Source organism: Acinonyx jubatus, chromosome A3, assembly GCF_027475565.1.
Source record: "Acinonyx jubatus isolate Ajub_Pintada_27869175 chromosome A3, VMU_Ajub_asm_v1.0, whole genome shotgun sequence".
NCBI classification, from domain to species: domain Eukaryota; kingdom Metazoa; phylum Chordata; class Mammalia; order Carnivora; family Felidae; genus Acinonyx; species Acinonyx jubatus.
The window spans coordinates 126,280,611-126,293,308 of NC_069388.1; the positions used below are offsets into that span (position 1 = coordinate 126,280,611).

At 39.9% G+C, this 12,698-nt stretch overlaps 1 protein-coding gene and 1 pseudogene across 1 annotated transcript in view; one reads left to right on the plus strand and one right to left on the minus strand.

Annotated features, from left to right (window-relative positions):
* DDX1 (DEAD-box helicase 1) overlaps positions 1 to 12,698 on the minus strand; it is a 36,423-nt gene that overhangs the window by 17,545 nt on the left and 6,180 nt on the right. The window contains exons 6-13 of the mRNA XM_015078359.3: positions 11,269 to 11,316; positions 9,418 to 9,501; positions 9,110 to 9,193; positions 8,659 to 8,735; positions 7,893 to 7,965; positions 6,160 to 6,236; positions 5,937 to 6,051; positions 5,094 to 5,232 (exon numbers count right to left, since the gene is read on the minus strand). Coding sequence (XP_014933845.1) covers positions 5,094 to 5,232; positions 5,937 to 6,051; positions 6,160 to 6,236; positions 7,893 to 7,965; positions 8,659 to 8,735; positions 9,110 to 9,193; positions 9,418 to 9,501; positions 11,269 to 11,316 — 697 coding nt within the window. The remainder of the gene's footprint in view (positions 1 to 5,093; positions 5,233 to 5,936; positions 6,052 to 6,159; positions 6,237 to 7,892; positions 7,966 to 8,658; positions 8,736 to 9,109; positions 9,194 to 9,417; positions 9,502 to 11,268; positions 11,317 to 12,698) is intronic.
* LOC113604941 (60S ribosomal protein L5-like) lies at positions 986 to 1,966 on the plus strand (annotated as a pseudogene).

Here is a 12,698-nt window from a genome sequence, read left to right on the forward strand (position 1 = left end):
ACGTGAGGCTACTATGTGATCCAGAAAGTCCACTCCTACGTACAGATCCGGGAGAAATAAAATGACGTCCACACAAAAACCTGTATACTAATGTTCACAGCACAGTAGCCAAAAAGTGGTAACAACCCAAATGTCCATCAGCCAACAAATGAATAAACAAAAATGTGGCACATGCATCTAACGGGATACTTTGGGGCAATAAAAAAGAACTAAGCACTGATACATGCTGCATCGTGAACAAATCCTGAAAACATTACGCTAAGTGAGAAAAGCCGGTCAGAAATGAGCACATACCATCCAATTCCATTCATGTAAAATGTCCAAAAAAGGCAAATCTATAGTCAGAAAATGAACCAGGGGTTGCCCAGGGATGGGAAGGTTATGAGGACATGGAATGGCTGTCAATGGGTACAGTGCTTCTTTTGAGTGTCATGAAAGGTTTAAAAATTGGTTTTGGTGACAGCTGCACATCTCTGTGAATAGAATAAAAACTAAAAGCAATCTGTACACTTTAAGCAATGGATTGTATATGTGAATTAGATCTCACTAAAGCTATTTGCAAAAAGACAGTGTTTTTTGTTTAAATATTTATTAACTTTTGAGAGAGAGAGAGAGAGAGAGAGAGAGAGCGCGCGCATATATGCACACACACAAGTGTGGGCCTGGGGCAGGGGCAGGGGCAGAGAGAGAGGGAGAGAGAATCCCATGCAGGTTCCACATCCTCAGCACAGGGCCCGAAATGGGGCTAGAGCACACGAACCGTGAGATCATGACCTGAGCCGAAATCAAGAGTCGGGTGCTCAACTGATTGAGCCACCCAGGTGCCCCACGACTGTCTTTTTACAAAGCAGACAAAATTACTTTCTGATGCAGCCAGATAACTTTCAATCAGAAGTATCGACCAACCATCTTTATTTTATTCTTATTTGATCAATCTTTTAAAAAAGACTAGAAAACATTAAGGAAATAAATGACAGGGTCTCTGTTCTGCAGGATGAAATTTGTTAAGGTTGTCAAGAATAAGGCTTACCTCAAGAGATACCAAGTGAAATTTAGAAGATGATGAGAGGGTAAAACTGATAACTATGCTTGGAAACACTTGGAAACTTGGGATAAGAGTAAATATAACACACCTAAATACAGGATGATAGCTCATGTAACCAACAGGGATACCATTTGTCAGATTGCCTGTGCCCTAACAGAAGGAGACGTGATAGTTTGTGCAGCTCATGTTCACAAACTCCCAAAGCATGGTGTGAAGGCTGGCCTGAGAAATTAAGCATACCGTACCGGCCCGCTGCTGGCCTGCAGGCTTGTCAACAGGTTTGACATGGATAAGATCTACGAAGGCCAAGTGGAGGTGACAGAGATGAACACAATGTGGAAAGCATTGATGCTCAACACGGTACCTTCGCCTGCTATCTGGATAAAGGGCTTGCCAGAACTACTACTGGAGATAAAGCTCTGGGGGCCCCCAAGGGAGCTGTGGATGGAGGCTTGTCTATTCCTCACAGTACCAAACGATTCCCTGATTATGATTCAGAGAGCAAGGAATTCAGTGCAGAAGGACATGAGAAGCACATCATAGGTCAGAACATGGCAGACGGTATGTGTTACTAGTGGAAGAAGATGAAGATACTTATGAGAAGCAATTTTCTGGACACCGAAGAACAATATAACTCCAGATATGATGGAGAAGATGTGTAAGACAGCTCACAGTGCTACCCAAGAGAATCCAATCTATGAGAAGAAGCCTAAGAAAGTTAAAAAGAGAGGTGGAGCCATCCCAAAATGTCTCTTGCCTGGAACAAAGATCAGGTAGCTCAGAAGAAGCAAGCTTCCTTAAGAGCTCAGGAGAGGGCTGCTGAGAGCCAATAAACCAAAACCACAATTTGCTACAAAGATTTTTCAGGTAAAGACAGTAATAAACTTATTCCCTAAACAGCTAAAAAAAAAAAAAAAAAAAGCAAGTAGGTGACCTTAACAGAGTCTTATAATTCTATGGCTGATTAAAGATTGGCTTTATGGTTTCCTATCTGCAACTTGAGCAATTCAGGCAGTAAAAACAAACAACACAAAGAGACTTCTAGCCTATGAACGTGCATGACCTTGGCATATTCCCTACCTACTACATTAGAGCCATTATGTTCCTAAGTCTGATAACACCAGATGCCAGAAGGTCTCTAAAAGGATCACCCAGAGGAGCTGCCATTCTTCCTCAAGAAAACAAAAAAGTTCTAATTCCTCTTCCCTGGAAATCCTGACTCCGTGCATTCAGGAGAGGACCAACAAATCTATCCGTATCGTTAAAATAAGGCCCCAAAGTTCCCAGGTTTGGAAACTATGGTCCTAGATGCATCATTTCATCTCCTACAATGCTTGACTCTTATCCATAATCCCAATCAGATATATTGATCCCTATAAATTTAGCAGAAGATACCCACACACACACACCAATCTATGCTGGTGTGCAGAGCACTGTAGGCTTGAGGAATATAAAAGAACAGCCCCTGCCTTAAGCAGTGTAAAACTAGCAAGCGAGGATGAGCAACACCGTGCATATTTAAAACAAGGACCGCTAGCACATGACCGTGTGTAAGGGTTAAGGCAAGGCTTACAGTCAGTGGTATCTAAGGAAGGAGAAAAGGACTGGGCTGGTACGATTCGGTTAGTTTCACAGACGGGAACTTGAGCCAGGTTTTCAAGGAAGCCTCGTTTACACAGAATACTAATGAGTATTCTCACAATTTTACCATCTTAATAAACAAACTGATTTTACCAGTCATCTTCCCTTCCAGTCCTTGTCCATAGGCATGTTAACCTTTACACCTAATTGTAGCACAAAAATCAATTCACAATAGCATTTTACTTCTTCCAAAAGCACTCTCTTACAAATTCCAAGTCCCTTACACGAAGCAGGTACCCTGGTTGTGTCCCCTGACCTCATCCCTAAGGCATTTTACCCAACTTGTTCTGCTGTTTCTCTCCCCTTCACACCATCCCCACATTCCCACACTTAATTCTGGGAATGCAAAAACTTTCTCATTATTATGCTCCTGACACCAAGCTGTCTTGGAAGGAAGTGCCTTCTGCCTGGAGAGGGAGCGGTCCGAGGGCCCGAATGGAAAGTTCTCATCCCCAATGGAAAGTTCTCATCCCCGGGAGACAGGCTGGACTCAGCCGCCCCAAGCTGTTTACCAACATGCCAGAAATAGTGATACACCTTCTATGCAAATGAAGTGACGCATCCTAGCACCGAATGAAACGTTCCCTTAAAAAAGTGTGTAGGGCACCTGGGTGGCTCAGCCAGTTAAGCGTCCAACTCTGGATTTCAGCTCGGGTCATGATCCCAGGGATGTGGGAGGGAGCCCCACATCAGGCTCTGCACTGAGCATGGAGCCTACTGGAGATTTTCTCTCTTTCTCTCTCCCTCTCTCTCTGCCCGCTCTCTCTCTCAAAATATATAAACATTTTTTAAAAATTTAATTTTTATTCTGATATTGTTTTGCAAACCATGACACTTCATGGAAGAGCAAAATCTCAATCTACTTTTTTTTTTTTTTTATGTTTATTTATTTATTTTTGAGAGAGAGAGACACAGAGCACGAGCAGGGGAGGAGCAGAGAGAGAAGGGAGACACAGAATCTGAAACAGGCTCCAGGCTCTGATCTGTCAGCACAGAGCCCAACGTGGGGCTCAAACTCACAAACCGTGAGATCGTGACCTAAGCCGAAGCTGGACACTCGATGCTCAACTGACTGAGCCACCCAGGCACCCCCAATTTACTTTCTATTGAACTTATCAAACAGGAGTTTTATATAAAAAATAATTGCTGGGAGTGCAAGCTGGTGCAGCCACTCTGGAAAACAGCATGGAGGTTCCTCAAAAAACTAAAAATAGAACTACCCTAAGACCCAGCAACTGCACTACTAGGCATTTACCCAAGGGATACAGGTGTGCTGTTTCGAAGGGGTACATGCACCCCCATGTATACAGCAGCACTATCAACAACAGCCAAAGTATGGAAAGAGTCCAAATGTCCGTCGATGGACGAATGGATAAAGAAGATGTGGTATATATACATATATACATATATATATATATACATAAGTTTGTATATGAACAAGTATGTATATACATATATGTATATATATATACACATACACATATATGTATATACATACATATACATATACACATATGTATATGTATGTATATACACATGCATATATGTGTATGTTATATATATATATACATAAACTTATATACATAAACTTATGTATATATGTACATATATATTATGGGGTATTACTCGGCAATCAAAAAGAATGAAATCTTGCCATTTACAACTACGTGGATGGAACTGGAGGGTATTATGCTAAGCAAAATTAGTCAGAGAAAGGCAAATATCATGACTTCACTCATATGAGGACTTAAAGATACAAAACAGATGAACATAAGGGAAGGGAAGCCAAAATAACATAAAAACAGGGAGGGGGATAGAACATAAGAGACTCTTAAACACAGAGAACAGAGGGTTACTGGAGGTGGGAGGGGGGATGGGTAAATGGGTAAGGGGCACTGAGAAATCTACTCCTGAAATCATTGTTGCACTATATGCTAACTAATTTGGATGTAAATTTAAAAAAATAAAAAAATAAGACAAGTTAAAAAAAAAACAAAAATAATGAAATAACATGGGATGCTAAATAACCACACACTCAGGATCAGAAATAAAATGTAATACTCGGGATGTTCATAAAATTTTAGGGATGAATGAAAATTAAACATTTTGAGCATGGAGAAATGGTCCAGTATTATTTGCCTAATGTTTATATAGTATGTAAACATACTGGAAGAAACTTACAAAACTAAGTGGTGTACATTCAGAACATTATTTTGTGTAATAAAAATGTTCAAAGAGAAAAAAATAATTGCTACTATGTATCAAAGTTAAATCGTTACACACTCCCACCTGTGCATTCAAATGCATACTGAATTTCTACCTCATTTTTTTTTTTCTATCTCACTCTTCTTCCAAAATACCTCAAACCTAAAAACAACAGGCATGTGAGCGCAAAAGGAAGCTTTACCTTAATTTAGGATTATCAATATATTTCTTAAACTGCTTGACGTTATTCAAAGTTTGTTCAGCTAACTCTCGGGAGGGCTCGACGATGAGAGCTTTCGGAGCATTGGGGAGAAACTTTGTTTGTGCCACCTGCGCATTACCTTAAGAAAACAGAAACGATTGGAACACGTTCAAATCACACCTCAATACTTTTACTTGTAAAGCACCAGCGCAAACATTCCAATATCGGAATTTTCAATAACTGTCGAAAAGTATAGGAGGTGGTCATAAAACAAAATAAAGCTAAGATTCCTAAAATGAACTGTGGCTTCTTTAAATTTACCTGCAATAGATGCAATTGATTATATATTTTGTGATAAAGTAAACAAGCTATGAAATGTACTTACTTTAAATAATACAGTGGGTAAGAGCACGAGCTCTGGGCTCGAACTGCTTGGGTTTAAATTCAGTTCTCCCACTTGCTGTGTGTGACCTTGGGCAAGTTACGTCAAGTCCCTGCTCCTCGAGGTCTTTGTCTGTACGGTGGGAAGAGTGCTACCTTACAGGGTAGTGAACACCGATCCATGTAAAGCACTTGACACGGTGCCCATGGCACTGAATACACACAAGTTCGGAGACACTAGACATCATCATCATGATCAGGTTCCCCAAAAGGCCTACGCTGACACTGAATACTCAAGAGTTTATGAATTGGGTTCTGAAACTGGATTTTACTGACATGGTACGTAAAGATGTGTGACTAAACCAGCAAAGGGAGCATACGGAACTCACTACGAGAAGCCTCCTTACTGGAGTTTTTGCCAGTACCCCATTCCTGAAATTGCTACCCTCTCAGGGGCAATACCTGTGTGCTGTGATTTGACAACATAACCATCCGCTGCCTTGGAAAGAGCAACAAAACCATCTTTTGGTGGAAACTTAAATTCTTCTTCACCGAAGTTAAATTTTAGTTCAGCATTCTAGCATTGAAAAAGAAAAGGAAAATTCTTAACCTACTAGCACACTAACTAATACAAAATAGTGAAGATCAGAGTAGCTTAGAATCATAGCAACATTTTTCTAATTACCTTCAAAACACAAGCAGGAAAGAGGGCTTGGTTCTTCATATGTGGTGGTATTTCAAATGCCAGACCAAGGTCTTTTCCTTAAAAAGAGAGAGAAACCAAAACTATCAGAAAAGAACCTCCCCACACTCGCACCATCACCACTATCAACCCAACTGCATTCATGCTTTCGTGTCCTGTTCCCATGGATAAATTGTCCTGCCCGATGCCAGACCTTTCACTTTTTTACTTTACTCCTAGAAGTGCCCTTTCTGCCCCCTACATTTCTAAACATTCCCTACCTACTGGATCACTTCCATTAGACGCTTCAACCAGACTTTCCATGGCATACAAGCACGCTGTAATAGCTCCCATATTAAAACACAGACAACCTCCTTGAATCCACATCTTCCTCCATTCACCTTCTATTTTCTTTCTCTTCTGTAGCAAAACTCCCTGATCTCCATTTTCACCATGTCACTTCATTTCATCTCATTCTCTATTCAAGTGATTCCCCATCAGGCTCCCCCAACTCACCCATCATGCTCACTAAAAGAGGTCCTTCTCAAGCTCATCAGTGATACCTTCTTGCCAAACCCCGTGGCAAATCTCATCCGTCACCTTCCCAGGTTACACCCATCAGCAGCACTGGACACAATCTGACTATTCCCTCCTCCTTCAAATACTTTCCTCACCTGGACCGCAGGACCTCAACCGCTCTTGCTTCTCCTGCTGGCTCTTCTCCTCATTCGCCTCTGCTGCATTCTCCTCCATCTGCCCACCTCTAACCAAAGGAACACCCCAGGCCTCAGATCTCTCCTATTCCTCATCTATTCTCCTTCCCTAAGGGATCTCATCCAGTCTTCCAGCTTTAAATTCATCATTAAGCCAATGTCTCCCAAAGATGTATCTCCAACCCTGACCTCCTGACTTACACACTTAACCAGTTACTTGGCTTTACCACTTAGATGTGTAGGAAGTACCTCCAATTTAATACACCCCAAATAGAAACCCCAGCATCCAAATGGCTCCCTATCTACTGCCACCACCCTCACCACTCTGTTTTTAACACAGAAGCCATAATGATATGGTTAAAGATGCCAATTCTCTACTCAAAACCAATCAGGCTTCCAATCTCACTCAGAAAGTTTGTATCATGGCCTATAAGGCCCTATCCTACATGGCCTGGCCTCACTACCTCAACTGACCTAACATTCTACCACCCCTCTCCACGCCCAGTGTTCTCCAGCCCCATTGGCCTCCTCGCTGTTACTCAAATACCTCAAGCACACTTTCCTCCCAAGACCTTTGCGTTTACTGTTCCCTCTGCTTGAAACACTTGGAAGATTTTTGCACAGCTCACCACCCGACTCGTTCGGATGGCTACTCAGATGTCACCTTATCAGAGAAGGCTTTTCTGACAACCCTGTGAAAGTAGCACAGCCCTAGACTGCTATCACCCTCCATCCCCTTACCCTGCTTACAATCTCCTTCGGGGCACTCGTTCCCACCTGGCACATTATGCCTCTGTCTCTCCCCACCGGTAGGTAAGCCCCACAAGACTAAACGTGTTTGTCTATTCCATCTTCTACTCATCTTTAGCACCTACCGGTGTGCCTGGCATACAGGAAATGCTCAGTAAGTATTGGTTCAAAGGTAAGACAGGGAGGGAGAAATGAAGAAGAGGGTAAGGGAATTGTAAGTTATAAATATTTGTTATGTATTTTCTCTAATAAGATAATCCACAGAAAGCTCACCATTTTTGGAGAACTTGACATGCCCTTTATCTATATCTAGGTAACATCCAATGGTATCATGCATAGTGAATTCCTAGAAAAGCACAAAGTCAAGTGCTGTTAACAGAAAGCAAAATCATAAAGTTACAAGTTCACATACAGCTACATCAAAAGTACACGTCAGTTCTTTAAAATAATTCCTTGAGGCCCTAATGTAGGTGTTTAAAACTGCTATTATTTCGGGTGCCTGACTGGCTCAGTCAGTGGAGCGTGCGACTCTTGATCTTGAGGTCGTGAGTTTGGGTCCCATGTTGGGGATAGAGATTACTTAAAAATAAAATCTTTAAAAACAAAACAAACAAAAATGCCTATTACAGCATATCATATGTAACAGCAGAGGCATCTTGACAGGCTTTTTAGAATCAACAGGATACTCAGGCTCATCCACATTAAAAACTACATTTAGATTCATGATTAGATTTTCATGATCAAAAACAAGAAATGAGAAGAACATAATGCATTCAAGTCAAAGCCAAAATCAAAATGGATGAAAACAAAACAAAGTAGTATATTTGGAAAGGCTAATAAATGGCCACAGGGAAAAATATTTAGCTCATTTTATAACATTTCTTCACTGAAGTCCAAATCTGAACTTTCTGTGGAAAACATTCAGAAAATCCACTTGAATCTGAGAGTCACTTTTATATCCTCAGTCATGTCACAAGTGATCAAGTAAGTACGCAAGAGAACTTAGTAATGCCACGATTAGGTCGAGAATACAACTTACCTCTCCATAATTATCAAACTGTTTATTATGGGATTTCTTTCCTGTTCCACCAAAGCCAAATCCAAACTTGTCAGTACCTAGATTTTAAAATATATGTTATTTATTGGTTAAGAGCAAACGTAAAACTAAACACTCCACCCATAAAAGAAGTTCACAAATCTACAATAACTTGAAGCATCTATGCTACACTGTGTGGTACATATTTATTCATACTGACTTTACTCTTTTTCTTAACTTTGTTCCTCCTCATTTTATACTGTTACAGTATGTACTTCTGAACACTTCAAATCCTTTTGGAACACAGTGAGTATACATACATTTATTTCCAAGTTTCTAAAATATAAACTTTATATGGTTATGTTATGCTTATTTATTTTGCTCCCCACTGTAATAAATGTCAACAATCCACAAATATAAATCCGTAAATTCAGTTTATCTTACAAATGCTTACCTAGGTCTAAGGAAGCCTGCATGGAAGACCAGCCAACCCTGCACAATCCTTGGTCATGACAGGATACTTCATAGTAGTGCTTTCCTGTAAGGGCAAATACTCCGAGATTTATACACACCTAGCATTCATTTGCCATGTAGCCACTTTCCCATTGTTTCTGAATTACAACTTGTATGTTCCAAATGAAGAACGGTCTTTTTGTAACATTAGAAATCTTCTCAGATCCTTACTTAAAGCTACAGAAAGCAAGCTCATGTATTAATACATTACTGCACAAGCTGAGACAAGTACAAATGCTATTTAAATACCTTTCGTCAACCCTTTAGTGGCTCTGCATCCGTGCCACTCCTTCACTTCTCTGCTTTGACAACAAAGACCATCTGACCCAATTGCTGGATTTGAGAAAGACACACAAAAAAAATGTCAGTACAATTATATAAATTAAGCATTCAGTCTCATCAATAAAATAATTCTTTCACTTGTTGCAATGTTCCAGACGCTGAGACTTACTGATCCTGAGTAACAAGATCTTCCCTACAGGTAATCACCCTTATTCATCCCCTGGAAGGCCCTGGCCATGTGGCGGACTAGTTTCTCTACTGCTATCTACACTGTCATCTATTAACTCAGATGAGACTTTACTGCATCAAGTCTGGAAAGGAGTCACCACGGCACCTAATCTCACTCACACCGAGAACTCAGCTGCATCACCAACACAAATGTGTTCAGACAACCCTTGTCTAGAGTCTTTTAAAGAAATGGACACTACGAGGTGATGCAGCACTCACTCATCAATACCTATTGCTCTGACTTGACGCTTAAACTAGAGCTTGAGCAAATACGACACTAAAAGGAAGACGGCAACTATCTCTGGCTCGTTCCCCAATCCACGGATCCAGAAACCGCAGAGAAAGCAGGGAAAAGCACAAATAAATAAACCTGCGGTGGTTATTTGCTAATATTAGGACCCTACTAAACGATGCTCTGTATTATACCTCGTGGGCAGTCACAGTGCTTGTCAGCGCTTACTGGCTCTAAGTAAAGCATACAGCCTTCGTTTGTCCTGGAAAGAAACTGTAACTTCTGTCCCGGCTCAGGCTTACGACCCCAGTTCCCTGCCTGAACGTACAACAAACCCTCAAGGAAAGCATCTCATCACACATTTTACTTCACTCATCAGAAATTAAATTATTTATTCAAAGTATAAATTCTTATTCGTATGGGTACTATGTTTCATAAAACTTTGAACTCTTTAAAAAGTTATCTAAGCAATGGCAAATCCTTAAAATTTCTACATTTAAAATTCTTTACACATGCATACAGATAGAAACTTTATACAAACTAGAAGTCACGTGGTGGAGAGCAGCAGTTTACATGTTCTGTGGGTCTGTTTGGGGCGTGATTACTCACACTCCCTCTACTTCTTTGTATCCTGCTTCGGTTCTCACCCACGCCTGGCGAAAATTCTTCAAGTCAACACTATAGTTCTGCCTCATTCTCTATAAAGGCCACACGATGGTCCTCGGATACACCCTAATCTTTGTTAACCAATCTCTGGGCAGTAATGGCTTTCATCCTCTTGTCAGTTTTTACCATTTACAAGTGACGCCACATCTAACAGCTCTGTGTGTATATCCTCACATACGGACACTCATACTACAACGGGCTAGACCTTCCAGAAGTATACACATATTTTTAACTAGCAATGCCAAACTGCTTTCCAGAAAGGCAGTAATTTGATAGGCTGGTTATCACTCTGTTCGACTGCTGCCAATCAAATGGGTATAAAACGATACCTCACTGCAACTTTAATTTCCACTTACCTGCTATCTGTAAACATTGTCTCTGAACGACTGTTGTCATTTGGATCTGCTCTCGTGGGCACTGCTGATTCACATCCTTCAGCCACTTTCTTTACGGGTTATCTTTCTTACCAAACAGGTAACTTGTTATCTACATGAGACCCCTTGCCATTTTATACGGTTTCTGCATCTGTCATCAACACTGCAAGTGTTCTTTCTGCACTTTTTTGTTTTTGTCTATTGACATTCTTCTGTGGTATCTCTTACACATATGTCTTTAAATATTAAACAAATACACCTCTATCTTTTGCAATTTCCAAGTTTCCTATTTGGGTCAGGAAAAATCTATCCACTTACCAAAAGCAGATCCTCTATCATATGGGTTCATTTGCCATTTGTTGAGCACTAAAAATAAGTTACAAACATATGAAATTGAAAACTCTCTAAAAAACAAGCCCAATATTTTATATTTTACATACCTTAATTCCTCTAGATTTAATATGGCTTTATACATTATTTGCAACATACAAGTAAAAGCTCTGCTGTTTTTATTCAAGGCAAAATTGAAAGTGAAAACTGAAACAGGTCAAAGGCAATAATCACGGGCCTTCTGGGCTAAAACCTTTTCTCCTCACTTCCTTCACTGCACTTTGTAGTAGAAGGCACTGATCCCTGTAAGAACTATGAAGGCACTGATAAATGAATTTTTGGTAACTAAACAACCTGATTACAATCATAATGGAAATAAATGACCAACATATCAAAATCTAGTTAAGCATCACTATCATTTTTAAAAGAAAAGTTCTTTATTTTAATTAAGTCAATATCACATTCAAAAGTCACAATTTTTTTTTCCTCCTCCCTTGCATGGGATCAGCATTTTCCTTTTCTAAAACACCTTAATAGTCTATGGATAACCAAAGAATTGTAATACCTAGAGAGCTCTACATGTTTTCAGGCCCAGTTTCCTGACCAATGTAGAAATCTTTCCTAGATTACTTGTGGTCAAATGATATCTATCGTCTGCTTAAACACTCTGATGGAGAAGTAACTTCCCCTGAGGCTCTCTCTTTCTTTGTGGGCTCAACCAAGTTAATTAGTAAGTATTTACACAGAAATCTTCATTAGGTTATTTCTAATTAGTCCTGCTCCTTTCTAGAACAATTATTTTCTCTCCAGATCCCTTCAATGATTTCAATGATTTAACAATTATCCCAACACTTTTTTTTTACTTATTTCTCTATGTTTACACATCTAGTTTCTTGATCTCCCAGTTTAAGGTGTCAAGACCCGACTAGGCTCCCATGCTGATAGGGCAGCGCCTGCTTGGGAGTCTCTCTCCCCCTCTCACTCTGCCTCTCCCCAACTCGCGCGCTTTCTCTCTAAATAAATAAATAAATATTTTAAATCAATAAATATCTAATTTGTTTATTTCTCACAGGCCATGATATTCAAAACTACTACCATTCTGGTTATCCTCCTTTGGAAGCATGCTCCTGTATCACCATCTCTCATAAATGATGGTTTACTGTTGTTACAAGTTCTGAAACTACTTTCAAGTAGGCCAACAGTCTAAAGACTTCATATCCATTACCTCGCAATTCCTCTACAAATGAGTTCATTCTACGAACTATGCAACATTGTATCTTTAAATTACTGAGAAGAAAAATGTTGATATACCCAGTTCACGCCACTTAAGCTTGCAATTTTGCCACAATTCTGTTTTGTATCATGAAACAAATAGGACTTAAAACATAAAATTTTTTCAAATAAAAATTTAAAATTTA